Source organism: Lutra lutra, chromosome 16 (assembly GCF_902655055.1).
Source record: "Lutra lutra chromosome 16, mLutLut1.2, whole genome shotgun sequence".
Taxonomy (NCBI): Eukaryota; Metazoa; Chordata; class Mammalia; order Carnivora; family Mustelidae; genus Lutra; species Lutra lutra.
The window spans coordinates 41,729,461-41,752,436 of NC_062293.1; the positions used below are offsets into that span (position 1 = coordinate 41,729,461).

At 40.3% G+C, this 22,976-nt stretch overlaps 1 protein-coding gene across 2 annotated transcripts; it reads left to right on the plus strand.

Annotated features, from left to right (window-relative positions):
- The first annotated feature begins 712 nt into the window (after positions 1–712).
- On the plus strand, positions 713–19,715 carry WSB1 (WD repeat and SOCS box containing 1). 2 transcript variants are annotated; one of them, XM_047707505.1, is made up of 9 exons: positions 715–1,053; positions 8,076–8,244; positions 9,291–9,559; positions 10,718–10,849; positions 13,056–13,156; positions 15,437–15,609; positions 16,128–16,241; positions 17,627–17,734; positions 18,454–19,715. In XM_047707505.1, the coding sequence occupies exons 1-9, from the start codon at positions 1,014–1,016 to the stop codon at positions 18,611–18,613; spliced, it is 1,266 nt and encodes a 421-aa protein (XP_047563461.1). In that variant the 5' UTR covers positions 715–1,013; the 3' UTR covers positions 18,614–19,715. The 2 variants fall into 2 exon arrangements, with proteins under 2 accessions (XP_047563462.1, XP_047563461.1); XM_047707506.1 differs by lacking the exons at positions 15,437–15,609; positions 16,128–16,241; positions 17,627–17,734; positions 18,454–19,715 and adding an exon at positions 14,032–15,226 and having other exon boundaries at positions 713–1,053.
- The last annotated feature ends 3,261 nt before the right edge of the window (positions 19,716–22,976 follow it).

The following is a 22,976-nucleotide window of genomic DNA, read 5'->3' on the forward strand; positions in this document are numbered from 1 at the left end:
AATAGTTAGCTGCCTGCCAGAGACCTCGGTCTGAGCCGACACGACCCGGTCTGCCTCGGGAGAGGCCCGGGCAGGGCCGAGCCTTGTGGGGCCGCCCGGATGCAGGAGCAGCCAGCACAAGGCAACGCAGGGAGGTCCCCTGGCTGGGTGGGCCGCCCGCACGCCCGGTCACCTCGACCCTTGCAAACACTGGCCGGCCAGGTCAAGATGACCGCCGTCCGCACGGCTGGGGCACCGCGGTCGGTGTTCATTCTCATCTCATTTTTTGCATCAAGCACGTGAGGGCTGGGGAGGTGGCCAAATCGGGGTAAAATCTGAAATGTCTTTTTTGTTCTTTTTGGTCCAGCAAGTTTAAATTCCACGCCATCTTTGAGCGGTAGGCTAATAGGTATTATACGATTCCCCGTTTGCCTTTTCGAAGGCATCTGAACTGTTCCGGGGGCCGCGGAGGGGAGGAACAAAACCGAGCTAGAAGCACAGCTCGGACTCAGCGTTCCGGCCTCGGGTGGGCAAGGGAAGCACCCCAGATTCCGTCTCGGCCTCCGCGCTCTTCCTTGCCCAAGCCTGTCCAGTCCTCGCAGAAACGCCCGCGCGCACCCGGCGGGGGGCGGGGCACCGAGCCCAGGCCGTCACGTCCCGAGCGTCGGGGGGCGGGGCTTCGGGCGATGGCGTCACGAGACCCCGCCCACGCCGCCCGGCTATCTCCCGCGCCGCCCGCCATTTTGTCTTCAGTGTCTGTTTTGCGATCGGCGGAGTTGGAGGAAGCGTCTTGTTCCGTAGGCTTGAGGCAGGGAACGGGGTCTATTGTCTGTGTTTGACTCCGTAGTTTGGTCAGAGGCTTTCCGGAGCTTTCCCGGGGGAGTCGGCAGAGGCTCCCGCTTCCGCCCCCGCCCCTCCCCTCCGTCCCCCGGTCCGGGAGGGACCGATCCCGCGTCACGCCCCTCAGCGCTCGCTGATCCCTTCTCCGTCGTTGCGTCCGCATCGCACCCCCGGAATCAGACGGTGCCCCATAGATGGCCAGCTTTCCCCCGAGGGTCAACGAGAAAGAGATCGGTGAGGAATGGGCCGGTGGGTGAGGAGTCTGGTGAGCGTCCCGGGGCTGCGGAGAGGCGGGGAGTCCCCGGAGGAGGAAGAGTCTAAGCGAAGAAGGGGTGAGCCGGGGCCAAGCCCTGGAGCATAGAGGAAGGAAGCGGCCCCGCTGGTGGGTGTCGCCGAGGGGTAAATGGGGTCGTCATTGATGCAGCGTCTAATGTGCGCGAGGCTAGGAGGGAGGCAGTGGGCGGATCTTCGGGTTCAGGGGAATCTGGGCGCCCAGGGCGCTCCTGACTGTGTGGTCGGGGACGGACACCCACCCGCGGGGGACCCCAGTTTCCTTTAAGGAGGAACGCGCATGGTCATTCTCCTGGGGTTCTCTGGGCGTCGAGTGGATAGGCCAGTGCTGGGCAGGTCTGGGGACGTGAAAAGTAAACTTGGGTGTTCTGAGTGTAATGAAAGGGGAGGGGTCCTCAGGTAGGTATATCAGCTATTCCTAAAGGAGAAATACGACCGAAGAAGTGCCATTGGCCTGGAAGAAGCAGCATTTTTTTTTTTTTTTTTAAGCAGCATTTTTTAAAAACGTTGTGGCGTTAAGGAAGGCAGCGGCTTAGGGGAGGAGACTCAATTATCTTTTCTACCCAGAGGAGCGGGGAGGAGCAGAATGGTTGGGTGGAATGACAGGAGTAAAGCTGTTGTATGAAAGAGCGCGCTCTGAAAAGGCGGTCTAAAAACTGGTCTAGAAGCTAGCCCCTGCCACACCGAAGTCAGGGCAATAGATCCTGGAGGCTGTGCGTCAAGTCGTTGAGAGCACCTCGCATTTAAATTCGCCCTTAACGGGAAAATAACTGGAATAATTTTGGGGGGAGTTGGTGCTGTGCATTGATGGATAGGCTTAGTAAACATTGAGTTTACCAAGTCATGTGATACATCTTAAATTATAGTTTTCATTAAAACAAAAAATAGACTTTGCACCCCGCCCCCCCCCCCAAAAACCAGCGCCAAACTTATTGTGTTAATTAAATGAAAATTGGAAGTGGTTACTGAGCAAAGACCCTTTGCATTTCCTCTTTCTTTATGTATGCCTTTAAATATATGGAGGAGGTACTTCTAGACTGAGGGAGAAGCTGAAGTAACCAGTAGGCCCTCTATCCTGTATGTGAGTTCAGTTTTTACATCTAGAGACAGCTATCTTAGAATTCTGGACTTTCGTTCTCTTAAGGATAAGGTTAAATGGCCGGTTAGGAGGGGACTTTAACCCTGTTTCTAATAACTGTTTTACATACACAGGGAAGGGGTGCCTGGGTGGTTCAATGGGTTAAAGCCTCTGCCTTTGGCTCAGGCCATGGTCTCAGTTTCCTGGGATCAGCCGGGGCATCCGGCTCTGCTCAGCAGGGAGCCTGCTTCTCTCTGCCTGCCTGCCTCTCTGCCTACTTGTGATCTCTGTCAAATTTATTTATTTATTTATTTATTTATTTATTTAAAGATTTAAATAAAACTTTAAAAAAATAAATACACAGGGAAAACAAAATTCATGCCTACTTTTTATTTTAACTGTATTTTAAGACTCATAAGTAGGTGCTGAAGTCGAACATGGAACCCAGAAGTTCTTTAGTCCAATGGAGTACAGTGGGCTTTTTTCCTCCTCTGCTACACGATAGAATCAGAGATAAGTGATCTGCCTTTCATTTATCTGTTTTACTTTATCTTGATGAACTATTTTGAAAACTTTCCAGTCCTGCCTTCCAACAGCTGAGTAGAGCTTCTGAGCATACCTGCATAAGGTAGAAGAACCAGCCACACTAATAGCCTTTGCAGTTAACATTTTTCATATTTAGTAACATCTCAGTGTTATTTGCTGGCTGTAATATAAAATTATTAGCCAGGTCCCAAATATCTGAAAGAACCTCGGCCTTTTCTAAGCTTTAGAACCACCACCCCCCACCACCCCCGCCCATTTTTTGTTTCTTTGTTTCTTTCTTCCTTTGGAAGTACCATTTGGATACAGAGTTAAACAGTAATATCTCTTGTGTAGCTTTGTATCTTTCAGTAAGGACTTAGCTTTTCCCCTTTTTTTCTTGAGTATTAATTATAGCTCTTCGGTTTATCAAGTGCTGAAAGAGGAGAAGCAAGATTCCTAGACTGATTAAAGAAGTCTTGTGAGACAAGGAGTGCTGCCTGGAGCTGCTGCCCTCTTTCACAAGGCACCATCACAGATCCTCCCTTTCTGGTTATGAAATTGCGGAGAGGAATGTGAAGAAGGAGCTAAATCTGGTTCACTTGGTTCAGCAGTAACTCAGTGTGTTACTACTGTACAGATAATTATATTTTATGGCTGAGTTCCCATGGCAGGCAGCTTTTCCCTTATACAAGGTCATTAAATCATGTATCTCTTACGATACTCCCATTAAACAGCTGCAGGTCATAAAGGTTTAACTTAAAAAATTTTTTTTTCAAAGCACTTCATTATAACCTTGTGCTACTTGATAATATTGTAGATAATATTGTACCAGTAAGTATCTGAATGAGTGCTTGAATCATTTGATGGCAGAGATCATTGGGGGAGGGGGAGAAATCATTTGCTGTGCCTGTTAACAAGCAAGGAAACACCAAGTTAATTGCTAATACTTGTGACAGTATAGCATTTATTTATTTGGTAGTTTTGTTTTTTTTTTTTTTAAGATTTTATTTATTTATTTGACAGACGGAGATCACAAGTAGGCAGAGAAGCAGGCAGAGAGGAGGATGCAGGCTCCCGGATGAACAGAGAGCCTGATGTAGGGCAGGACCCTGAGATCATGACCTGAGCTGAAGGCAGAGGCTTTAACCCACTGAGCCACCCAGATACCCCTTACTTGGTAGTTTTAAAATAATGACCCCACTTCTTGAATGTCTATGTATTTAAGAATAAATTAGCTTATTAGTTCATGGTCTTTGTTATTTGAAACAATTTTTGGTTGTTAATTTCCACCTTTATACCAGAGGAGTTTTGTGATTGTGGTCAAGGTAAAAGAAAAATAGAGTGATGCTAAAGTAAAAAAAAGAGTCTTTGTGGGAAAGTTAATCTTGCTTGCTAAAGGAGTGGTGTGTTCTAGTCTAATTAACCAGATGTTTTTAAAGTTGAATACAAGGGCCAGTCTTCTATTTTTTTGAGATAGAAGTTACAAGAAAATACTCATCAAGTTTAGCTAGGGGTTTTCTCTTGAAGATGATGCTTGGGTTTTTTGGTTGAAAAAAATTTTTTTCCCAGTTGAATTTTAAAACTTGTTTCCCTGACTTACAAACTTTCTTTTTCCTTCAAAAGATAGGATTAAACAGAAACCCAAGTTATATTTAAAAAAAAAAAAAGATTTAGGCAGGGGTTGCAAATTCAGGAATCAGGCACATGAACTACCATGGTGAGATTGACCATCTATGTGTGTGGCCTTGGAGGACTATAAGGAAAAGCAATATAAGGAACAGCAAGCCCTTTCAAAAAAATCATTTGTAGGGGTGCCTGGGTGGCTCAGTGGGTTAAGTAAGCCTCTGCCTTCAGTTCAGGCCATGATCTCAGGGTCCTGGGATCGAGCCCCACATTGGGCTCTCTGCTCAGCAGGGAGCTTGCTTTCCCCTCTCTCTCTCTCTGCCTACTGCTTTGCCTACTTATGATCTCTCTGTCAAATAAATAAAAGCTTAAAAAAAAAAAGTTTAAAAAAATCATTTGTATATTTAAAAAAAAAGGAAGGAAAGGAAATCATTCTGCAGGCATATGAGTGTCACTGGTTTGTGGATTTTATGTTAAAGTCATGTAACTGCTGGTGAAAATAATGTCACCTTATGCTTTATGGATATACTTGGGGTGGGGAGTAGGTGGGGGTTCTGCTCCTTTGATCAAACCACACCTGAGGTGTTGTGTTTAGTTCTGGGTGCCACTTTTATGAAGACCATTAACAACTGGAGTTTCTCCAGAGAAGTATTGTAGGCAAAGTTGGGGAATGGACTTGAAACCATGTAAACTAAGGAGTGATTGAAAGACCTATGGCAGTTTATTTATTTATAAATGAAAAGATTTACTTGCTGATGTCATGGCTGTCTTCAGTATATGACTGTCATATGAGAGCAGGACTAAGCTTCTTCTCTTAGGTCAGAACCGAGACTGAATGGGTCGAGTGGCAAGGAGGAGGAAGATTTATTTTTTTGTTAAGGATTTTATTTATTTGAGAGAGAGCACAAAGGGAAAGCAGACTCCTCGCTGAGCAGAGAGCCCAACGTGGGGATCCATCCCAGGACCCTGGGGCCAAAGGTAGATAGAGGCTCAACTGACTGACCTACCCAGGCGCCCTAGGAGGAAGATTTTTGAGTCATCAGAAGGAAAATTTTTGATAATGTCAGTTCCACAAAAACACAGTAAGCTTTATTAGGTATTCATATTTCTGAATATCATAGAAAAAATAGGTCTCAATTTTGTTTTACTTTTTATATATACTTTTTGGATTTTGAGTACTCTACACTCAACATGGGGTTCAGACCTACAACCCCGAGATCAGCAGTCACACGTTCTGCTACTGAGCTAGCCAGGTGCCCCTGCTTTACTTTTTATCTTTATTTTAATTTTATTTATTTATTTGACAGAGAGAGATCACAAGTAGGCGGAGAGGCAGGCAGAGAGAGAGGGGGAAGCAAGCTCCCCGATGAACAGAGAGCCCGATATAGGGCAGGACCCTGAGATTATAACCTGAGCTGAAGGCAGAGGCTTAACCCACTGAGCCACCCAGGGTCCCCTGTTTTACTTTTTAAACCATAGCTTGTTAATGTATCAAAAACTTGGACAAAGAAATGTTGAAATCATTTTAAGAATGGGAGCTTATACATGTGCCTTTATATTCACTCAGTAAATATTTACTGATCACCTGTCATATGCCAGGTGCTCCACTGGCTGTTGACAGAGCACACATTGAGACTTGAAGTGTCACCTGAACGAGTACATGGGGGGCCGGTGTATGTATATATCTGCTCTAGCAATAAGAGCGTAAGTGGTTCTTATTTGAACTGCAGTACATAGGATATATGTAGTTTAGTTGTTGGGAAGTTTAAGCCCAAAACCTAAAAATAGTTAGCCAGAGAACTAATCACTGAATAGATAGTAGGGAAACTAAAGAGATACTAATTTTTTTTTTTAAAGATTTTATTTATTTATTTGACAGAGAGAGATCACAAGTAGATGGAGAGGCAGGCAGAGAGAGAGAGAGGGAAGCAGGATCTCTGCCGAGCAGAGAACCTGATGCGGAACTCGATCCCAGGACCCTGAGATCATGACCTGAGCCGAAGGCAGCGGCTTAACCCACTGAGCCACCCAGGCGCCCAAGAGATACTAATTTATACCTGAAAAGGAAGAGTAGCAAAATTTGAAATCAAGACCAGCCCAAGAGAGCAGTGGTGATATAGTGACTGATAAAGATTCTTTACCCAAATTGAGGAAATTCTGGCCAAGTTTGCATACACAAATGTATAGTAAGAGCTTGTTGATAACGCTTCTTGTTAAATGCGAACGAAGAGCCTCTGAACTCTGGTAATGTGCCCGTTTTTGTTATGAATGATAAATATAGGTACCTTTTTTTCTTTCAAGATTTTATTTATTTATTTGAGATTCGAGCACGTGAGCGAGAGAGCACAAGCAGGGGGAGCTGAAGAGGGAGAGGGAAAAGCAGATTTCCCATGGAGCAGGGCACCTGGATAGGCTCTTCCAGGACCCTGGGATCATGACCTGAGCCAGAGGCAGCCGCTTAACTGACTGAGCCACCCAGGTGCCCCTAAATTTAAGTAGTCTTAACTAAATTAAAAACATATCAGATTGTTTATTCTCTGTCCTTAAAAAACAAAAGAATTACTTCCATTTTTGGTCAGTTTATGGCCCACTATTAAGATGTTTGAGGATCACAAATGTAATACATTTTAAAGCAGCAATTGGGAGATTGTACTAAATAACCATTAAGTCCTTTCTAGTTCTAGGAGTTTTATGATTTTATGATTTTTTGGGCCTGAAAAAATATTCATGTTGGGGCGCCTGGCTGGCGCTCAGTTAGTGGAGCATGTGACTCTTGGTCTTGGGGTTGTGACTTTAGGCCCCTCATTAGGTTTGGAGGTAACTTTAAAAAGTCTTTAAAAGGGCGCCTGGGTGGCTCAGTGGGTTAAGCCGCTGCCTTCGGCTCAGGTCATGATCTCAGGGTCCTGGGATCGAGGCCCACATCGGGCTCTCTGCTCAGCAGGGAGCCTGCTTCCCTCTCTCTCTCTCTCTCTCTGCCTGCCTCTCCGTCTACTTGTGATCTCTCTCTGTCAAATAAATAAATAAAATCTTTAAAAAAAAAAGTCTTAAAAAAAAAAGAATATCATGTTTAAATAGACCACTTAATATTGCTTTCCTTTGAATAATGACATAGTATTGTATTTTATAGTGGTTTGTGGTTTTTGAAAATTACAAACTTATTGGAAGATACTTTCCTTACAAAGTGAGTTTGGCCTGTTGCATTTTAAATGTCAGTATTTTGATGAAAACATAAGGCCGTGCAAAAGTCAGGAGTTGAGTAATTGCTAACCCTGATATTACAGTACCTTAACCAGGGCTGTTTTTTTTTTTTTTTTTTTTTAAGATTTTATTTATTTATTTGACAGACAGAGATTACAAGCCGGCAGAGAGGCAGGCAGAGAGAGAGAGAGGAGGAAGCAGGCTCCCAGCTGAGCAGAGAGCCCGATGCGGGGCTAGATCCCAGGACTCTGGGATCCTGACCTGAGAGGAAGGCAGAGGCTTTAACCCACTGAGCCACCCAGGTGCCCCTTAAGCAGGTTTTTTAATTGAAGCTTTCTAAACAAGGTCTTGGGTGGGGAGATGTTGGAAAACCACTTTATCAAAACTTGAAGATAGTTACTATCATTAAGGGTAGAAATCAGAACTCCTTAGACCTTGTCTGCATCGAAAGTCAATGAAGTTGAGAGTCCCAAATTCATATTGAGGAAGTCTCAGATTCATTATTGGTTATATGTGACATCCTCTGTATCTTTTCTTTTAGTGAGATCACGTACTATAGGTGAACTTCTAGCTCCAGCAGCTCCCTTTGACAAGAAATGTGGTCGTGAAAATTGGACTGTTGCTTTTGCTCCAGATGGTTCGTACTTTGCTTGGTCACAAGGACATCGTACAGTAAAGCTTGTTCCCTGGTCCCAGTGCCTTAAGAACTTGTAAGACTCTCTTCTAATTTGTATATTGTATGTCTTTGTAGAATTTACTGTTATCTGTGTGGAGTAATAGAAAGATTGTGATATTTAAGTTTTTCTTTGTAGTCTAGGGTATTGTAAATGTATCTTAATCATAAGCTGAATATATTTATTGGAAAATTTGTGGGAAGAATTGTTTGGCCTTTTATGTTATGGACTACTTTCTCAGATGCTTTTGTGTCTTTGTATTAAAAAGCAGATTACTGGTTCCTTGGTAGTGTCTATATTGCCTTATGCAAGGGAAGATGACCTTTTGTTATGTAACACTTTTTGAATTTCACAACATTTTATTAGATAACAGCAGTATGGTGATCGTGTAATTAATTATTTTTATGTACTTAAAATTCCTCTGCTTGGATTTGTTTATTTATTGAAAGTTTTTAAAAAATATATATTAAATTTAATCTCACCCTTTTTGTGTCTAGTTGACCTTTATATAAATATCTTAATTAGGTTTTTTGTTTTGTTTTTTTGCTTGTTACACTTACTTTAGGTTAGCTAAAGGAGTCCTAATTGATTATAGTGGTTTTGAGGAAAATTTTGACACAAAGAAATTATACATTGTTGGGGCGCCTGGGTGGCTCAGTGGGTTAAGCCGCTGCCTTCGGCTCAGGTCATGATCCCAGGTCCTGGGTTCGAGCCCCACATAGGGCTTTCTGCTCAGCAGGGAGCCTGCTTCCTCCTCTCTCTCTGCCTGCCTCTATGCTTACTTGTGATTTCTTTCTGTCAAATAAATAAATAAAATCTTTAAAAAAAAAAAAAGAAATTATACATTGCTTAATGTTAAACTTAATCTCTCAGCAACTGAAAATGTCTTTTGGTTTGAATTTATTTGGTCATACCCTCATAGCTAATTGCAAATATCTCCTTCCCATCCATAGAATTCTATTGTTACTCAGTATCGTTATGGTAATAATTGAGGTTATTTTAACAAACATTTATCATTTAGTATCTGCGGGAGTCCAGAGTTCATAATAACTAGATGTCAATCTGACCTTTTTTCCCCTCAGTCTCTTGCATGGCACCAAGAATATCACCAATACAAGCGGTTTGAGACTGTCAAGACAAAATAGCGATGGTGGTCAGAAAAATAAACCTCGCGAACATGTTATAGACTGTGGTGACATAGTCTGGAGTCTTGCTTTTGGATCTTCGGTTCCAGAAAAACAGAGTCGCTGTGTCAATATAGAATGGCATCGATTCAGATTCGGACAGGATCAGCTGCTCCTTGCCACAGGATTAAACAATGGGCGTATCAAAATATGGGATGTATATACAGGTACGGGGCCATAGTTTGAGAAGCAAACCTGATTATTTTGTGATGCAGGGCATCTTCATAGGCACTAGAAGATAAGATTTGAGATTAACTTGCTGAAAAGCAAGAATTGATGCTATGAATGTGTCTTTATGATTGGCCTCCATAGCATCTTCTGCTCATGGTTTTATTTTATGAGTAGAGTTCTCACTGCTTGGTCACTCTTCAGAGAATATTACAGCAAGAAGGACATGTCTAAGGAATAAACATTAATTTTAATTTTTAATCCTTAATTTAATTTATAAATTAATAATTTAGTTTATGACTCAAATGGCAGGGTGTTTTCTTACATACTTTTTCAGTTGATAGCTTGGAGGCTTTCAATGCAAATCTGGTTTTAAAATTATTGTCTAACCTTTGGAAGTTTTAGTGACATTGGATTTAAAGTTTAACCAGATAGGTTCAGAAGGTAAATTCTTTGGGCAATTAAAAGTGAACTTGATATTCACTGACTAAAATAGTTCTGGCTGATGGTATGTACTCAAAAATTTGAAGACATTTTTTTAAAATGAGTGGGAAAACTAGGTACAGTAGAACACAGCAGGTGATGCTACTATTGAATGAGGACAGTGAGTCAGTAAATTTGATTGGATTCTTGAAAAAATTGAAGGAATGCACATAGATTTTCATAGAAAACAAAACTCTCAATATCAGATGCATAAAGCATATTTTTTCACTGATTATTCTTGGAAAATTTAGGTGGTTGTGAGATAACATGAATCTTTTGGGGAGTTGGACAGTCTTAGTAATCCAAGGCCAAGGAAAAGAAAAGGGAAAATTTGGTTTTATATTAAAATCATACTGTAAAAAGATTTAAAAATGATAATGTGGGTTTTCCTGATGGGAAATTAACTTGTTTGCATTTCAGGAATTCTCTCTAAGCTGATCTAATAAATTTAGGTTTTGTTATCCTGGAAATAATCCATTTTACAACTGTATAAATAGAGAATCTTTAAAGGTGATAGTAAAAGCACTATTAAGTCACTTTATGCTTGGGAGACTAAGGAGGTGACAAGTATTTCTACATATCTATATAATTTTTTATGGTGAAGAACCCTATTTTAAAGAGAAGCTGATAAAAATTAACAACACTGTCTTTTTTCCCTCTTCCATTGGATTTAGGAAAACTCCTCCTTAACTTGGTAGATCATACTGAAGTGGTCAGAGATTTAACTTTTGCTCCAGATGGGAGCTTGATCCTAGTATCAGCTTCAAGAGACAAAACTCTGAGAGTGTGGGACCTGAAAGATGATGGTATGTCTTTTTTACAAGCTGTGAAACAGAATGAGTTTCTTAACATCATTAATGAGAGATGCCAAGAAGTGTCGATCATCTGGGGTGTTTGACTTTAAAAGTGGCCTATGATCAAAGTTTCCTCTTCTCTTTTAATTGTTTGGTCCCTTCCCTTGTACAGATCAAATGCAACCATAAATGTGACCTATAACAGGAACCAGCAGTTACTCTAAACAATCTTGTATTACTCAGAAACTAACCACACAGATCTGTATCAGCTATATGAGGACAAAATCTGGGTCAGTTTTAGGGTTTTATAAATGAACTGATCTGTGTTTATTTCCTTCATCTTAGGGAAGGTTGTTAACTTCATTTGCTTAGCAAAAATTTAAGTAGGTCTCGAAGTTATATATAATTTAGTAATCTAATAAAATTTTGATTAAGACATTTATATACCAGGATTTATAACTAACAGTTTATAAGCATAATAATAAGTTGGCTAGGTTAAGTAAGAAATTAGATAGACTTGCTATCCAAGATAATGAAAGGTATGTTAAGGACACCTGGGTGGCTCAGTTAGGCGGCTGCCTTCGGTTCAGGTCATGATCCCAGGGTCCTGGGATCAAGTCCCATATTGGGTTCACTGCTCATCAGGAAGCCTGCTTCTCCCTCCACCCGCTGCTCCCCCTGCTTGTGCACACACTCTCTCTCTCTGACAAATAAAAATCTGTAAATAAAAAGATAAATAAAAGGTATGTTAGTTAGTGTTAAGTACTCAGGTTTTATCTGAAACTTTGTTAATTGCAGTGCTTAGAAAGTTTGGAGAGTCCACCTCATTTAAGAGGACCAGAGATGAGCATCTCTTTCTGCTTCTTAGCCGCTAATGAGAAAGTTTACAGTTTTAGCTAAAACCTTATATTTAAGATCTGATAGTGCTCTGAGAGCCTCAGGCTCAAGGTTAAGGGCTTGCTTAGAAGTATTGCTGACTTAAACTGAAGGTAGTAGGAAACAAAATCTGGGGTTTGGAGACTTGTTCCAGCTGATGGGCTATAACCATTGCCTGACAAAATAACATGCTTGTCTTACCGAACCATGGTGGACCTCCTTTGCATCTTAGTGTTCTCTGAATTTTCGGCTATTGAGGGGTGGAGAGATCCCAAGAGTTACAACAGTTTGATGGTTAAACTTTTATTTTCTTTTGTATATCAAATGCTGCTTGCTTTCTCAACACATTTTTTTTTTTAAAGATTTTATTTATTTGACAGAGATCACAAGTAGGCAGAGAGGCAGGCAGAGAGAGAGAGAGAGAGGAGGAAGCAGGCTCCTTGCTGAGCAGAGAGCCCAGTGTGGGACTTGATCCCAGGACCCTGGGATCAGGACCTGAGCCGAAGGCAGAGGCTTTAACCCGCTGAGCCACCCAGGCGCCCCTCAACACATTTTCAGTTGTGTGCATTTAAGAATACAGACTCAGGGGCGCCTGGGTGGCTCAGTTGGTTAAGCATCTGACTCTTGATTTCAACTCAGGTCATGATCCTCAGGGTTGTGAGATTGAGCCATCCATTGGGCTCCATGCTGGGGCATGGAGCCTGCTTGGGATTCTCTCTCCCTCTCTCCCCTTCCCACCCCTCAAAAAAAAATACGAATTCAGTAAAATACAAACTCAAGAGAGTTGGGACTTTGTCTTATTTATGGCTGTCTCCTCAGTGCCTGACATAGTAGGCATTCAGTAAGTATTTGTAAAATTAAGAATTAAAATATCTGTAGACATAATTGTGTGCTTTAGATATAATGCACAGGGGCTTTGGAATGGAATGTAGGTTATCAGAAAGGAAGGATGAAAGGCTTTTGAAGTTGTTCCTCAGGTCTCAGCTTTGAAGTGTTCCAGTTCCTTCATTTGTAGAATAAGTGTATTAGACTAAAAGAATTCTATCTTCTATAGGTGAAGGGTCAGCAGACTTTTCCCTAAAGGGCCAGGTGGTAACTATTTTAGGCTTGTGGACCGTGCTGTCTCTGCCTTAGTTACCTCTGCCACTGTAGCACAGCATAAACAGATGGGCATAGTTGTGTTCCAGTAGAACTTTACAAAGTAAGCAGTTGGTTTATATCCAATCCTAGTTACAGATAAGTCATGGCTGCTATAGAATTTTGTGATCTGTGATTCTGCCATTTTTGAAATGCTCATTTGAAGTGAACTCTAAGGTTAATACAGGTATTTCTTTTTGTTCAGGAAACATGATGAAAGTATTGAGGGGCCATCAGAACTGGGTGTATAGCTGTGCATTCTCTCCTGACTCTTCTATGCTGTGTTCAGTGGGAGCCAGTAAAGCAGTATGTATCAAAGTTCTTGTACATTCATTGTGAACTGGATTGTAATGATGTGTGCATAATCATTTTAAATCTAAGTAATCTGTTAAGTCTGTGCTCGGTGTCATGAATATCTTAAGTATTTTATTTCATGATGGAGAATTTGCATGAGGGAAATTAAGTATAGTTATTGATTGTGGAGTGAGAAATTGGATTGCTTTTAGTCAGCGATAATATTCATAAAGTAAGGGGTATGTCAAATTTACTTTTTCGAAGATCTAGGAAAGTTTATGTGCTATAGTAAAGTTTATGTGCATAGAAGAGATCTAGTCCAAATGTTAAGACATTCCCGCTAATTCTTCTCTGTTGTTCTATTTTTTTTGTCCAGTTTGCTGTTTAAAAAGTTTTGATTCCCAGCTGGTCCTGGACATTTAACTGAAAAAAAGTAACTTAAAAATCTAATAATAAAAATAGCATTCATGTATATGTAGAGTGAATTATAGATGAAATTGACAAGGTCTGTCTGGCATAGCATACCTGTGGACAGATTAAGTATAAAGTGACTCTTGAGAGGGTTATGCTTTTTAATGAACTCTTTTGGTTGTCTGCCAGCTCTTAGTGTAGTTAAAGAGATCTTACTAGCTTCAGATGGTTATGAAAAATGGTGGAGTCCAAATCTGTGGGGTATTCAGAATACACTCTGAATTACTGGGGGTGGGAGGCTGGTTTTAAATGCATTTTATGTAGCCAAGAAGTATGTTAAAATAATAGTTGGAAATGTTAGAAGTTTAGGAAAAAAGTATTCAGTTCTTTAAAAAATCATAAGAACAAAGCTGGATATTGACATTGCTATTTTAGGCTGTGTGTTTTCCATATGCTTCTTGCTTTCCCTGTCACAGGTGGTGGCAGCAATATTGGTGTGATTGAGGTTATGCTGGCACCACTCGCACACAGGCGCACAATGGTGTTAGCTGGGCAGAAAGAGTGGCATCTCTGGCTACCGGGCTGGGGGCGACCTTTACCATAGGATGAAGTAACCTTGCATTCGGCTGCAAGGTGTACTGTACGTACACAGGTGCTGGTCGATGTCCACTTTCTGCTTTTCTTTCTTTCTTTTTTTCTTTTTTAAAGTGATTTCCCCCGCAGTGAAACCCACTGACTCCAAGTAAATTGATCTTCCAGTCTCGTGGAATTGGGAGTCTGACATGTGAAACCAATTTAATGTAATGTAATTGGCTTTCAAATGGTTTCTCTGTGCTATTTTTTGGAATTCTTTGAGATGTTAGAGATACAGTAAGACTTTGATCCAACTTAAAATTTGTATTTATTTTTCTTTGGATCAACTTAAAATTTGTATTTATTTTTCTTTGGAAGTAAAATATTGTGTCTGTGCAGAAAAAAGTAGCAAAAAGGATTGTTTTATTCCAAGAGGAGAGATTGTCTTATTAGGATTGTTGTAAACCTCCAAGCTTGTATTTAATACAACTAGACTGAAGTAAACATTTAAATCCTATTCAGAACTATTCTGCACAGTCTGAGTATTGATCTTATAGAATCGAAAACTATGTGTAAACTTGTACTAAAGTAATTTAAATGTTTTATACTTAAAATGACTAATGATTGTGGTCTGTTTGGGAAATAAGATTGGCAAATTTGATTCACAGACATGTTGTTAATTGTAATATTTTTATAAGTTAGTCTTTTCATTTTGTAATGTGGTTTAACATCCTTGTTGTTTGCCAAAGAAATTTCATTTGGCTGTGAAAATTCTCTTTGCTTGCAGTATCTGTTTCTCTTCCTAGGCTCACGTTGGTGACCCAAGCCTATTGTAAACAAGTGATTATCTCAAAGGGAGATGCCAATGGAGTAACAATTTGTTAACATTACATTTTCTGTCTGTATATTTTTTAAAAATTTGGTAGTTTCTGGAAAAAAAAAGAAGGGGGTTTGTAGTACTTAACCCTATTTATTTCTGTATATATTTTAGTTAATTAGTTTTTGGAATAAATGGATTTCAGTATAACTTTGTGGTTAAAAATTATATTGCCTTTTTTATGTTTAGGCTTATTTTTAAATTAACATTTAACAGAAACATTTGAAATAGAATTTGCATGTCTACTTTAATTAACTTAAAGGCTGATTTTTTAATCTGACTATGACACTGAGCATACATATTCTTTTAATTATTCATAATTTATAATGTTTAATATAATGTTAATTAAATTTAGTTATTTTAGATTAAGTTGTGCCATTTTGTCCTCTGTGTGTCTGAATGAAGCTATAACATTTGCCTTTTTATTGCAGGTTTTCCTTTGGAATATGGATAAATATACCATGATACGGAAACTAGAAGGACACCACCATGATGTTGTAGCTTGTGACTTTTCTCCTGATGGAGCATTACTGGCTACTGCATCTTATGATACTCGAGTATATATCTGGGATCCACATACTGGACACATTGTGATGGAATTTGGGTGGGTACAGCATGAATTAATTGTTGTCTTTGGTTCATCTCTGGCTGTTAGTATAACTTTTAAGAAACTACATGAATGATTGGAATCACATGTGAGACTTAAAATTGTAGTCTGTCATAGTTTTAAATTTCAGTATTATTCAAGTCCTTGAATAATAAGAGCTTTAGATAAAAACTCTAAAAACAAATTTGGCTCTCTTGATACAGATCATGTTATTGTCATTAGACCGTATATGACTCTGTAGAAGTGATAATTTAGAGTTTCATGTCAAGGTTTTTGAAAAACAGTTGAAACTGACGTTGGAGTTAATCTTAGTGTCTTAAACCACATTGTGAAAAGAAGATTAGTAATTCTTTTAAGGTTCCTTTCATTTAATTTGAATCAGCTCTGCTCAGTCTCCTCAGCTGTGGTCATTAAGGCCTCTTCAAACATTATTCATAGACAGATATATTTTGTACAGGGGTAGTTTTGCTTCTTGAAGTGACTCATTTTCACTGAAAACATGTATTTGACCTCAGGCACCTGTTTCCCCCACCTACTCCAATATTTGCTGGAGGAGCAAATGACCGATGGGTACGATCTGTGTCTTTTAGTCATGATGGACTGCATGTTGCAAGCCTTGCTGATGATAAGTAAGTGTGTGAATTATAGTTTGACCTGTTATTGTCTTCTAAAGATTTACTTTCATCTTTCTACTTACTGGAAACATTTTCAAGGCTTAAAAAAAAAGTCTTTCTGCAGTGTGGGTTTTAGTGTCTGTTTCTCCAGACAAGACTTTGAGAGATGTGTGTCTTAAAGAATTTTAGCCTGAAGAAGAAGAGTTGGGCAAACTAAAGATAATCCATGCCTTTCCCTGTGTTTCTTGTGTGTTAACTAGTGTAGGCAAACTGGGTCTTTTTTTCAGTAATATCTTGTAAAGGTTGAAACAGAATGACATTTTCAAAGTGAAATAAATGGTAAAAGCAGAGTCACTTGTGTCCACTGCTTTTGAGGCTACAAGATGAAATGTCACATGAGTGAGGTGTTGTACTAATTGCTATGAAGCAGAACCTAGGTAGCACCATTCCTTTTGCTCATGCTTTTATTATACAGTGTATATGGTATACAGTATTAATTAATTTGGTCACATTAATTCAGAAAGTGAGTCACTGTTGTCTTTCCAGAACAAAGAAAGTGTTGTTTTGTTTGGTTTTTTGTTTTTGTTTTGTTTTTGCTAGCAATCACTGTTTCTGTTTGTTCAGATTTTGAATATCCAGTCTCTGCTGTTTCTAGACACCTTCTACCTATGTGAAAAGGTTTTTGTTTTTTTTTTTTTTTTTTTTTTAAAGATATTTATTTATTTATTTATTTGACAGAGATCACAAGTAGGCGGTGGGGGGCGGGGAAGCAGGCTCCCTGCTGAGCAGAGAGCCTGATGCAGGGCTTGATCCCTGGACCCTGGGATCATGACCTGAGCCAAAGGCAGAGGCTTAACCCACTGAGCCACCCAGACGCCCCTGATAAGGTTTTTCAAATGTGTTGGGAAGAGAGTAAAACCCTTTTTGCCCTTTGGAAAAATAAGATTGGCAGATCTTGATTCACAGACGTGTTGTTAATTGCAGTATTTTCATAAATTAGTCTTTTCATTTTGTAATGTTGTTACATAATGTTAATGTTAACATCCTTGTTTGCCAAAGAAGTTTCATTTGGCTGTGCAAATTCTCAGATATTGAGTATAAGGAGAAGGATTCTGCTTGTGACCATTATGGATCTGAACACTGGGAAGGGAAGGCAGCCATGCATTGTAGTCTCTTAAGTGTGAGTTGATCCAAATTACTGATTGGTATAGGCTAGAAAATACTTTATAAAGCAAGTTAGAGTAATTGAGTTAGAGTAATTGCTTGCTGCAGTGACTGTGTGTATCTATGTGTGGTGTGTATTTTATGACTCAGTGGCATTTTTTTGTCTGAAATACTAATGTTGCTTTTACCTTAAATATCCTGCTAGATACTCAATGGATAACTTATTTCCTTTCTAGAATGGTGAGGTTCTGGAGAATTGATGAGGATTATCCAGTTCAAGTTGCACCTTTGAGCAATGGTCTTTGCTGTGCCTTTTCTACTGATGGCAGTGTTTTAGCTGCTGGGTAAATTGATTTTTCTATTTTCTTTAAGAGGCAGTTTAATTTAAGGTAGCTTTTATTTTTTTTTTTTAATTTTTATTTATTTATTTATTTATTTAAGATTTTATTTATTTGTCAGAGAGAGAGGGAGAGAGAGTGAGCACAGGCAGACAGAATGGCAGGCAGAGGCAGAGGGAGAAGCAGGCTCCCCGCCAAGCAAGGAGCCCGATGTGGGACTCGATCCCAGGGCGCTAGGATCATGACCTGAGCCGAAGGCAGCGGCTTAACCAACTGAGCCACCCAGGCGTCCCTATTTTATTTTTTAGATTTCATTTATTTATTTGACAGGGAGAGAGGGAGGAAGGGCAGAAGGGACAGGCAGAGGGAGAAACAGGTTCCCTGCACAGCAGGGAGCCGGATAGGGGACTCCATCCCAGGCTCCTGAGATCATGACCCAAGCCAAAGTCCAATGCTTAACCGACTGGGCCAGCCAGGTGCCCTGAGGTGGCTTTTAGTCAAAGCAGCCAGTTTTTATTATCACTAAGTTTTCCATAAGGGTTTCTTACAATACTGTTATGTTGTCATAAAGAAGATCATTGGTTAGTCTTCCTTAATTAGGTTTTAGTGTGTAGTTTGTGACTGTCATACACAGCCTCGGATGTTAGTTGTTTGAGCTGTAGGATGCTGAAATATGTGTATGAAGGTGACTGAGCTTGTGATGTTTTTTGTTGTTTTCTGTTTAGAACACATGATGGAAGTGTCTATTTCTGGGCCACTCCGAGGCAAGTCCCTAGCCTTCAACATTTGTGTCGCATGTCGATCCGGAGAGTGATGCCCACCCAAGAGGTCCAGGAGCTACCGATTCCTTCCAAAGTTTTGGAGTTTCTCTCCTATCGTCTCTAGAGGGCTCTGTCTTCCCTCGTCCTAGGGTCTGACAGAGCACACTTGACACAAACCTCAAGCTTGACTGACTTCAAGTATCTGTTCTTCAAGGTTTAGAAGACTTATTTAATTTGATACATTCTTGTGCATTTTGATCATTTGAGCATATTAAAATATTATTTATAGACTATAGGAGAACTGTTTCCGGACATATCAAATGTAAAATTTTTTTTTTTTTTTTTTTTTTTTCTAAAATTTAACTGTGAAACCATATACATACATGTATATATTTAGATAAAAGCTGCTACGTGTTGAATGGACCCTTCTGCTTTTTTAACTTTTAGTTCCAACATGTATATACTGCTTCAGTAGAGCTGCAATACCTAGCTTCACTATAAAATGGAAGGAATTTTTTTTATTCTGGGCCACTGAGTTAGATGGTAAATACTGGCTAAAGAAAGCTGGTTCCTGATTTTTTAAAATGCAAATTTGGTTGCGGGTGGGAGGAGTCAGGCATCTGATCTGCAGGTAAAACCCACAGGGAAAGGATCTTATTTTCTTTAGGAATGGCATCTGAGAGGTAGAATTTGAATGTGACATTATTAAATAAAAACAGAGCCAGGGTATAACTAGGAAAAGGGTGTGTGTGTGTGTGTGTGTGCGCGCGTGCGAGCGTGCGTGCGTGTGTCCACGTGTGTCCGTCCCGCATCGTGTGTCCCCCGCCCCCCCCCCCCCCCCGCCATAACTATATAACCATTGCTGCGGGCCTTAATTTTGGAAAGCAGCTTGCTACTTCAACCCCGTGATATAAAGTATTACCAATTTTAGTCAATTTGAAAATTCCATCTACTGTATTATTGGTAAATATTTTGTTATTTGTACTAAGGGACAATTTTAAAACCATGGTTTTGCTTTTTTATTTTTATTTTTATGTTTTTTTACATGTATCATGTTTCTGCAGGGGGTAATATTGGTGATTTGCCAAAGAGAAGCAATCCAGTGTATCTGCTTTTGCCTTCTGTTATTTATCTTACCTGCAGATATTAAGAATGTATGCATTATGTAAAATGCTTGATTATATATTTTTGCGTTTTTTTAATTAAAGACTTGTTAAAAAAAAAAACCCACTGTTGTAAACATTTCTTAAGTATGTTGGAAAGTTCAGTACTTTTGTGTGTCTCCAGTGTAAGACTGATGCATATTAAGCAAGAAGGGTAATGAATTGCACGAGTACTAGTGATTAAGAGTTAATGCTTCATGAATGCAGCCGCTTTTATGGTGATTGTTCTGGGAGAACTGTTGTAGTAATTAATACTTCAAAAGCACAGAAAATCCCCTCTGCAGTACTGTGCCAAGGAGCCAGCCTCAGGAATTCCACTGGCCACCCCAGGCACTGAGGTCTCCTATGGTCTACCCAGGTAGCTAGGGGTTCCGCTCAAGAAGGGGGCAGCTCCCTTTGGGCCTGGCTGCCATCCTGCTTCCAGGCCAACTCCTGCCTCCAGCCCTCTCCTCCCACCCCCACTCCCCAGCCTCCTTTCTACTCAATGGGTTTAGCCACTGGTGCTTTGAAGCCTTTTGTTTTTTATAAGATGGTTTTTGCAAGGGACCAAGTTCTTTTCCCACTGGGACCTTGCAAGGCAGGCAGCGTTCCCTGGTTTCTGTGCAGGTGGGTTCATTAAAGATGTTGTTTTCTTCTCTTAAAAATATATAAATAAGGGGCGCCTGGGTGGCTCAGTGGGTTAGGCCGCTACCTTCGGCTCAGGTCGTGATCTCAGGGTCCTGGGATCGAGTCCCACATCAGGCTCTCTGCTCGGCAGGGAGCCTGCTTCCCTCTCTCTCTCTCTCTGCCTGCCTCTCTGTCTACTTGTGATCTCTCTCTGTCAAATAAATAAAATCTTAAAAAAAAAAAAAAATATATATATATATATATATATATATATATATATATATATATAAAAGCACAGAAAAGCTCTGGAACAAGGGGAAATAACTGTTGAGCAAAAGAAAAATAAAATCTTTTAGGGGAACCAACAGGCTTAGAGTAAGTCTATTTAAAGTAGCCAAAGGAAAGTCTAGTGATGTGGGCCTTTTGAGGAGGCAAGATGAGCACAACTTTCATTAGTCATGTGTGCTCTTGAAGATTTGGTTGTTGCCACTGAAATCATCTGGAAGTAATTGGGGTTGGCTCTATGAAGGGTGCAAATTACAAATTTGAAAGCCAATAGAAAATGTGCCCTTTACTTCTTGAGAATACCATTATACAAAAAGCACAAAAGTATCTTTAAACCTGTTGTGATTTTTCTTTCTTACATTTTACTTTGTAATACATCTTTATAATTTGAAAGTAATAAGATAGCATTACTTACTCTTTATACCATGAAATGATATACTCTCCAGCCAACATACCTGATCAGGTAAAAATTGCATTTTTGGAAGACGCGTTCTCTGAGAAGGCCAAATTGCTTGCCACCTTTTCATGTGAAAATCATAGTGCCAAGGTGAAAGGAAGATTGCAGAATGTAAGTCAAGTGGAAACCTGCTCAAATGTTCCATTTGTCTGTGGAGGAGATAGAACAGGATGATACTATTTTAGAGCTGGGTGACCAAGGGAGAGTAGGAGAGATGTGGTCGGGTCAGATTCTAGCTATGGGATTTTATCAAAATGATACTGCTTTCTCTAATTTGCCAGAAGCATGCCATTTGGAGAACTGGCAAGAGATCATTTATGTTCAGATTGGATTTCCTATTTTAGGGCCACACAGGATGCTTCATGAACTCAGCAGCCAAGCTGCCTTTCATAATTTCAGATAATTTAAATGACTTCAGATGACTTTAAGACCTGTAACTTGATCTTAGGTTAGCACACCTTAACTTTATGATCCTTGAAATCCCCTGCCTACTTGTGACAGAGTGAAGTTGGGTTCAGCTGGTTTTCGCTGCCCTCAAGGCAGCAAGACCAAAAAAGGCTGGACTGCCTGTAGCATGCTTGTTGGTTGAGGCAGTGGCGGATGGGTGCGGGGGACTTGGCTGTCAGCCAGCCTGCCCAGGGATGAGAAAGTCCCAAGTATGAGAAGCCCGCATCGTCTCACAAGCCAGAAACCAGGGGTGAATCCAACCATCAGGTCAATCAAGTGGAGGTTTGTGGGTGATCTTTTATCCAAGTAATTCTGACCAGGTTCCGGCCTAAGAATGCATTTTAACTATAGAATGTTTAGATTATAAAGCACAAGTAGAGTTAAATTACCAGTATTTCAGATGTCAGTTTCAAAATCTGGTAAAGCATGGATTTGGAGTATACTGGTTTTTTTTTGTTTTTAAATCCCCTTGGAAGTAAGAGCTGCTAGCAATAAAGTGCAGCCTGGAAAAAAGTGCAACCTGGAGAAATGGTCATCATAACCTTAGCTTGTATTTATGGTAAGATGTTTGGGAGGAATAAAGATTAGTAGATAATTTCATCCTGCCCTTTTTTGCTCTGTAAAGCTTGCTTGTAGCCAAAAGCAAAATACCTGGTTTGAATAAGGTATAAGTTTATATTATAGGTAGTTGGGTAGTATTGTGTGGTTGTGGTTTGGCGTTTTATATAGGTTTAATATGGGTTTCCAGAGTCTGGAAAAAAGTTTAAGGCTGGGATTGGGAAAGGAAGAACAATTTCATTCAATTTTTATTAACTGGCACTTTCCCTGTTGGAGACAACTATGATTACCCTTGTGGTTTCTCTTTTAGAGGTGATAGAAATCTAGGAACTTTCTCTCCCTGTAATACCCAGCAAGAAGTCACTCTCCTGGTCTGAAAATAACGCCTAGGCTTTGTGTAATACAGTGAGGACAGTGATCTTTTTTTTTTTTTATTTTAAATGAGGCAGAAGCAGTCATGACTCTTTAAAAAATCTATTCCAAAAATAAAGTGTGAACCATAGGGAAAAAAACCTCTAGTATAGGTCAGGAAATAGAGTTACAATGACTTGCAATGAAGACGGATGAAGTGGTGACTCCAGTAAGTGGTTTGTGTGCGTGTTTCCCAGCTGCTGTTTAATAATGAGATATTCTTGCAGGAAAGGAAGGATGATGAATATTAAAAGCAAGCTGAGAAGGCTAATGAGAATGGCAATAAAATAGCCAGGGATGAGGCTGATTGATAGAAAAGGGAAACCAGGGTGTCTGGGTGGTTAAGCTTCGGCCTTTGGCTCCACTCATGATACCAGGGTCCTGGGATCAAGTCCCTCATCGAGCTTCTTGCTTATTGGGGAGTCTGCTTCTCCCTCTGCTGCTGCCCCTCCCCTCTGCTTGTGCTTGTTCTCTCTCCTCAAATACATGAACAAAATCTTTTTTTAAAAAAGAACCATAAAGGGGCGCCTGGGTGGCTCAGTGGGTTAAGCCGCTGCCTT

Excerpts from the sequence above, each read along its gene's own strand:
- WSB1 (XM_047707505.1), top strand. The coding sequence starts at position 1,014 with ATGGCCAGCTTTCCCCCGAGGGTCAACGAGAAAGAGATCG. Across the intron at positions 1,054-8,075 it reads GGTCAACGAGAAAGAGATCG|TGAGATCACGTACTATAGGT; the intron begins GTGAGGAATGGG and ends CTTTTCTTTTAG. Across the intron at positions 13,157-15,436 it reads CAGTGGGAGCCAGTAAAGCA|GTTTTCCTTTGGAATATGGA; the intron begins GTATGTATCAAA and ends TTTTTATTGCAG.